This window comes from Sinocyclocheilus grahami, unplaced genomic scaffold (genome assembly GCF_001515645.1).
Source record: "Sinocyclocheilus grahami isolate Dianchi unplaced genomic scaffold, SAMN03320097.WGS_v1.1 scaffold923.1, whole genome shotgun sequence".
In the NCBI taxonomy this organism is placed as follows: domain Eukaryota; kingdom Metazoa; phylum Chordata; class Actinopteri; order Cypriniformes; family Cyprinidae; genus Sinocyclocheilus; species Sinocyclocheilus grahami.
The window spans coordinates 438,839-446,827 of NW_015506102.1; the positions used below are offsets into that span (position 1 = coordinate 438,839).

The window sequence follows — 7,989 nt, forward strand, 5'->3', positions numbered from 1 at the left end:
CAGCTGCCGGTATTTTACCGTAAATGTCACCGATTTTTTTTTACAGTGTAGATATCACAAAAAAAATTCTAAATCAGTATTGTTCCTTGTTTTAGTACGTAGATGCTTTTAGTGAAAAACATCACGTGATACACTTACCCGAGAAGCAAAACTGTGTAAAAAAGACTTATTTTCAATGGCAATATTAATTAACTAATATATATTTTTATATCATTAGCAAATAGTTTTCTATTGTGTCAAGCATACTTTTATTTTATATCATTGGCGTAATGCGTTTAGCATATATTTTTTAATTTATTCGTTTTGTATTTTATTTTTATATCATTACCAAATGTTTTTTTTAATTGTGTTTAGCATATTTTTAAATTATACTTTTGTATCGTGAGCAAGTAGTTTTTTTTATTGAGTTAAGCATACATTTCTTTTTATTTTATTTTTATATTATTAACATTTTTTTGTATATAGGCTACTAGTATTAAAAAATATATATTTTTATCTTTAACAAATAGTTTTTTATGTGTTAACCACACATTTATATATATATATATATATATATATCATTATAAAAAAAAATTTATTGTTATGCATAATTTTTTATATCATTAGAGAAATGTTTTTAATGTGTTAAGCATATATTATTTTATTTTATTATTTGTATTTTGTTTTTTATCATTAGCACATTTTTTATTAAGCATAATTTTTTGCATCTTTAACAAATATTTTTATTGTGTTAAGCATACATAATTTTATTTTATTTTTATATCATTATATAATTTATTTTATATATATAATTTTCATATCATTTTATATAATTAGCATTTTTATGTCATTTTTTATGTTTAATGTGTTGATGCATTTTTTATTTTGAATTTAATTTTATTTTTATACCATTAGTAATTTTTTTAATGTAAGCCTTAATTTAATTTCGTTTTTTTTTAAGCATACACATAAATTTTGTTTAAGTGAGTTTTATTTTATTGTGTGTACCAAGACTTGCAGTCATGAAAGGTTTTGGATGTAAACTAGGTTTTTTATTCGCATGTCTATGTCAGCAAACAATGTATCCAGTGTAGTGCACTGTTTTAACATGGAGTGCATTGAAAGTGTTTTCAGTGTTTCTCATCACAGTGAGCAGAGCTGGCATCCTCATGCAGGGCTTGCGGTGTTTAACTGGAGGTCAGTGTGCCGTTGTGAGAGTGTCGTCTGTGTGTGTGATAGTCATTTGGTCCTGAGGCCACGTCTGACACGAGCTGCTCTGAAGCCTTGGACAGCTGCTAGGAAAAACTGACCCGCTTGGTCAAAATGAATTTTCCATGAGAGCAGAGAGATGCTGCAAGCCTGTGAAACCGCTGAGAGGAGTGAGACCGCAGATGAGCAGAATCAGGAAACGCATTCTATTTATGATCCATATTTAATAACTGTCACCGATGGGAGTGGAACCAATCTAATCCGTGTAACATTTGCAGACCAGATATTCACCCCAAAATCAAATGAAAGAAAAAAAGTAAATATATTTTGCATAAAGGAAATTAATATTTTGAGGATACGATGCATTTTTGCATTGCAACATTATTTTCGTGACATTTAAGCCAGATTTAGGCTGAATTAAATAAGATACATATTGTATTACAGCGTTTTTGTATGAGGCATTAAAAAGTCATGACATTTATGAGAATTTAAAGAGAAACAACACTGAGAATCACACACACACACACAAAAAAGTGAAATATCTGTATTACAGTAATAAAAAATTGAGGAAAATTTGCTGAATTTTTTTGAAAATATCAAAATTCAAAATTATTATTATTTTTTAATTATAAAGCTTTACAACTAAATAAATACAATTACAATTTTATAATAAATATATTTTATATTATAAATATTTATTTCAATTCTAAATATACATTATTTTATTATTATTTTACATTAATTTTATTATTAAAAAAACAAATAAATACATATATAATATATTAATTATTTATAAAAAGTATTTATATTTGTATATTAATGATTAAACTAATAAAATACAATTATTTATTATATATATATATATATTATATATATATATTTTTTTGTAATATATATTTAATTACTTACCTACCAATACAATAAAAAAATTTTTTTTTTGCAGTATCCTTTGTGGGTCTATTTTTGGGTCTTGACTGCAGTCACACAGAGAGGGAGAAACCAATGCTAAGGTCATCAAAGGCCACGTGTCCAAACGAATTCTATGATATTTTGATACAAATCCATCGGTCACTTGGTCTTAAAGGCTGATATAAAACAATATTTGGCCCATTGTTTCCTCCATGTGTCCTGCTAATGTTAAATCATTTTTTAAAAAGTTATTACTTAACACACACACACACACACACACAGAGACACAGACTCTCACACACACACACACACACACACACACACAAAACAAAAAAATCATCATGTTTATGCATTTACAGAATTGATAATTCTCTCTTAATTGTGTTGCTTCAGTTCATGCTAAGATTAATGAATGTCAAAGACATTAAGGACTTTTTATATCCGTGTAACATCTGTGTCGTGAAGCAAAACCAATTGAGCGGACAGCAGGGGAGGAGGTCAGTCTGTCTGTAGAGGATTACACGAGTAACCAGCGGAATAGAGATAGACAGTGACCCGCAGCGCTTCTCTCGACTCTCTTTAGACGGGGTTTCTCTGGGTGGAGTCGCTTTTCCTGGAACTATCGAGCAGCTTTTCCTGTTGTGCTAACTTTCCTTACAGCCTCTCTCTCCCTCTGAGTCTCTCTCTCTCTCTCTCTCTCCCTCTGAGTCTCTCTCTCTCTCTCTCCCGCTCTCTCCCTCTGACTCTCTCTCCCTCTGAGTCTCTCTCTCTCTCTCTCTCTCTCTCTGTGAGTCATGTCCGATTCGCCAAACGACTCGTTCATTTGAGTCGGATCCTTTCTCGAGCCAGTTCGAAAAAACCGATTCGATTCCGTTCGATTCGTCAAGGTCTTTCGGACTCCTGGTGATTAATCATAACATATAGAAATCTTCAGTTAATCAATTAATTGACCACTTAGTCTTAAATCAACAATTAACTGTGTGTGTGTGTGTGTGCACATATAGTATTTTTAACAGAATCTAGACAAAAAGGCTCAGATATAATTTTTTCCCTTTATATATCTTCCATCCTCATTGACTTTATTATTATTTTAACATATGAAAAGTATGAAATCAGAAGTCATATTTTGGTGTGATGGGAGCGTAATTTGTGTTAAAGGAGGTCGGATAATTATAAACCAACATAAGTTCATTGCTAAACTAGTATTAATATAATAAATGCTTTCTTTGAGCTTCCTTATTGTGGCTAAGATTGAACAATTCATCAAATATGAGTGTTTGGTGTCTACCCCGGGGTTCGGGAGTTACGGGTGGTTAAATTCGCAGTCCGGCGCCGACCAATCAAGCGATCCCGGGGGGCGGCGTTCAAGAGGGCTCCTCGAGCTGAAGAGATCCCCCGAATTTGGTGGAGATCCGCCGGCGTGTTCGTGAGATAGTGACACCAGTCAACACTTTCACTTCAGTAAGGAGGTTTCTTGTTCAGGCAGCAATCAAGCGTTGGCTTATTCAACCCTAAGTGCCCTGCGAAGTGGACTTCACATGAAATTCCGCCATGATTCCAGTTCCAAGGGAATGTACACGTTACAATCAAAGGGCATTAAAGTGCGCGAGACGCGAATTTATATTGTATTTATTTACAGAGGTATATTATGTCACACTTCTCTAGTAAGTTTGAAGTGTGAAGACAGTAGCGCAAATCCGTGAATGAATGTTCCGAAGTGAAATAAACTTCAAAGGAATAAAGTTGAATGGAATTGAATTGAATTAAAGTTGAATAACCTTCAACTTTACTGTTCAGTGCACTGATGTCAGACTCATTTTGGATAATAAAGTTTATTGTTAAATTGTTAAATGCCCTGCCTCCATTACATATCTCTGTCATGTCATTATAAGTGTTTGATCACCACATTTGAGTGATCATTGCAAAAAATCTGTTTATGTATATACTGTATTTTATATATAGTACCAGCCAAATGTTTGGACCCTCGAATGGGAAAGTGTCCAAACTTTTGACTGGTACTGTACTATAATATACACAAAGAATATCGGCCGATATATCGATATACTCCCTAATATCGGTATCGGTATCGGCCCCGAAAAACCCATATCGGTCGGGCTCTAATGCAAACCTTGGAAAAAATGGCTTTTTCCCTTTTTGTGAACTGTCTCCACTGGCATACAATGCAACCAGGATTGATGAAGTCAACAGATACATAGACCTACCAATCTCTGTATAAAAATAACATAATGATGAAGTCACTTACAAAGTCTGTAATTTGGCTCAAAATCTCAGGTGAAAACTGTATTTTTTTTCCCTTCTCAACAAAATTGTGGATTACTAGGTATATATGCATCCATGGCATGTAATATTTTGGTTTTCGTCATTGTTTATGTTTACAAAATCAAACATTTTAGCCAGGGAATTTTCTAAAATTTGGTTGATTTGACACAGAATGACCCAATATATAAAGGTAATTTAAAAAATATTGGGAAAATGGTCAAGCAACGTCTATTGGATCATTTGAGATGGACCCCATCCAGTAAGAGGACAGAGCTTTAAACTGAACGTGGAGCAGCTCAGATCAAATGATGATGAGAAATGTTTGACTGACTTTGGATTACAGACTGTGTCAAATCAGAGCACAGTTTGAGACATTGCTGAGATTTCTTCTGAAACTCGAGAGGTCTTTTACTCGGGAGAAACTTTGGAGTATTTCAGGAGAAAAATTCAGGAGAATCGACTGAGATAAAGAGGTCTCAAAATCAAATATGGCTTTTCTTTCCTGCAGCTTATGATTATGAAATATAAATGAGTCATGAAAGCTTTGAGTGGTTTCTGAGGCAATATACACCCCCGTTTAAAAGTTTGAGGTCGGTAGTGTTTATAAAAGAAGTCTCTTCTGCTCAGCAAGGCTGCATTTATGATCAAAAATACAGTAGAAATTGTGAAATATGTTTACAATTTAACATATCTGTTTTCTATGTGAATGTGTTAAAATGTAATTTATTCCAGGGATCAAAGCTGTATTTTCAGCATCATTACTCCAGTCTTCAGTGTCACGTGATCTTCAGAAATCAGTATAATATGCTGATTTGCTGCTCAAGAAACATTTCTGATCATTATCAGTGTTGAAAACGGTTCATATTTTTGATACATTTTTCAGGATTCCTTGATGAATAGAAAGTTCAAAAGAACAGCATTTATCAGAAATAGAAGCTTTTGCAACATTAGAAATGTCTTTACTCTCATTTTGATGAATTGAATGCGTCTTTACCGAATGAAAGCAGATTTAGGTGAACTAGATGTTTGATCCACCACAGAACAACAGAGACGGTGAAGGTTCTGGAAATTGACGCCGTACCTTGTTTAGATGGTGATCATTGAGGATGGGGAAAAAACAGACTTGTGGGAGTGTGTGTTAATTTCTTTGACTTTTGAGCGGTCATGTAACAGCAGAGGTTCTGTTGATTGTTTGCAGACGGCTAAACGGCTTCCCTGGGTTTCGCTGACGTCCCCATCGCTTCACTGAAGATGGACACACTGGAGTCAGAGTTGACTTGCCCAATCTGTCTGGAGCTTTTCGAGGATCCTCTGCTGCTGCCTTGCGCCCACAGCCTGTGCTTCAACTGCGCCCACCGCATTCTGGTGTCCCACTGTCCCTCGTTCGACGAGTCCAGCAAACCGTTCTCTGCGTTCCAGTGTCCCACCTGTCGCTATGTCATCACTCTCGACCAGCAGGGTCTAGACGGCCTCAAGCGCAACGTCACTTTGCAGAACATCATCGACCGCTTCCAGAAGGCGTCTCTGAGTGGCCCGAACTCGCCGAGTGAGACGCGCCGCTCCAGCCGTGATCCGTTCCCCTCGGTGGCGGTGGATGACGGCAGGGTCATGAGTTCGCCGTGCGAAGCCGTCCAGTGCCAGTTCTGCGAGCAGGACCCGCCGCAGGAGGCGGTGAAGACCTGCGTCACCTGCGAAGTTTCGTACTGCCAGGAATGCCTGCGTGCGACTCACCCTAACAAGAAGCCCTTTACGGGACACCGGCTCACCGAACCCGTGCCGGACTCGCGGCTCAGAGGACTGGCCTGTCCCGAGCACGGAGAGGAGAAGGTCAACATGTACTGCGTGACGGACGAGCAGCTGATTTGCTCGCTGTGCAAACTGGTCGGGCATCACCGCGAACACCAGGTGGCGGCGCTGGGAGAGCGATTCGACAAGCTGAAGGTAAGAAATAATTATTATCGTCCAACATTGAGTCGATCGGGAAGGGCTGCACAATTTCTGATAAAAAAATTGCAATTGTCATTTAAAACGTGATATAATAAGAATAATTTACATTGCGGTAAGAAACAATTTTATTACACAATTTGGGGAATTTTCTGATTAAAAATGGAAGAGTTCAGATGCAAAAGCCTCTTAAGTACGTCTGACGTTTTTCTTTAAAATTAGCATTTCTTTCTGGCTACTATGTATAGGTTTCTATGTAAGTACTGGTTCTTCTGAATGGGTTGCGGCTGGGATTTAGCGCATTTGAAGTGAAAGAACTTGATGAACATATACTGTGTGTGGAGAGCGTTCACTCAGTATCGTTATCTCATTTTTGACCAAGATGGCTTTTAGAGGCTTTTGCATTGCAGTTGCAATAAAACAATAATAATAATACAATTCAAGTTTGCTGTGCTTGTTTGTAGGGCTGCACAATTTATTATTATTATTAACAACAGCAATAATAATTATTATTACTAAATAAAAACTAAATAAGAAATATTACTATTGTAGTATTTCATGGTAAAGAAAAAAAAATACATTGCAGTAAGAAAAGGTAAGAGACAGTTTTCCAAACTGCGATTAAAGATAAAAATAAGAATATAAATATTACTTTTATTATTGTTAATAATAATAATTAATTAATTATATATATTATATATGTATATATAATTATAATAACTATAATTAATTTAAGATTACTTAAACTGTTTAAGTTTTATGCATTTATTGCATCATCACAGTTTTTGAATATAAATTTGTATTAAATGTAGCAAAATTAAAACCAACAACACAGAGTTTCTGGAGAAATTTTTTTTTTAATAAATTCTCAGATTGTTAAAGTTTTATGGATTCCTTTGATTAGACATGCTTTTTGAATTTGGGAATAAATACAACAAAAGGTTTTTGTTATGCAGGTGAGATTGCTGATGTTTTCTTCATATACAGTGCATTGTTAGTACTCTAAATTCTGATTGGACGAGCTGCATTCAAACATGCTTTTTCTGTCTTTCGCTGTTCGGTCATGACAGAAATGTGTAGGCCAACCTGGCAGGAGAATTCACCATGGGTTCCCTCGGGTACTTCATGTGGGTTTTTATAATAGAGCTTTTCTATTTAGGAGTCAAATAAGGTCTGTGGTTAACATTCCTTCATGTTTTGTTCTACAACAGAGATTACAGTCCGACCTCAAAGATGAAGTTTGAAGTGTGCTTTTAAAATGCACGTTGCTTTATAAGAACTGCAATGGTTATCTGATATGAACACAAACTCACATCTTTATGATTCACAACCGTTATTGTAAAGACACTCCTGACATATTGGCTCAGAAATACTCATTCTCTTCCAGGTTTTAGGACCACAATCTCAACGGCTCTATTAAGGCCAGGTTTATATGTTGCTTGCCAACTTTTAGGCTTACAAACTATACTTCAGGACATTTTTCTGGTATTTGTATTTTATCGTATATGCCGGTATTTTATAAAAACAATAAGCTCCTCGAGAATTTGTGTTCATAATATAATCAGGCTTATTGGTTATTACTGTTTATTGCTATATATTCATTACTATATATTAAATGGAAATAATATCTAATTTTATATATATATATATATATATATAATATTAATA

General features: G+C 35.0%; 1 protein-coding gene across 1 annotated transcript in view; it reads left to right on the top strand.

Moving 5' to 3' along the window:
* Nucleotides 1-7,989, top strand: part of LOC107564314 (E3 ubiquitin-protein ligase Midline-1-like) — a 36,347-nt gene that overhangs the window by 2,705 nt on the left and 25,653 nt on the right. The window contains exon 2 of the mRNA XM_016249353.1: nucleotides 5,576-6,318. Within this exon, the coding sequence (XP_016104839.1) occupies nucleotides 5,629-6,318 (690 nt within the window). The 5' untranslated portion in view covers nucleotides 5,576-5,628. The remainder of the gene's footprint in view (nucleotides 1-5,575; nucleotides 6,319-7,989) is intronic.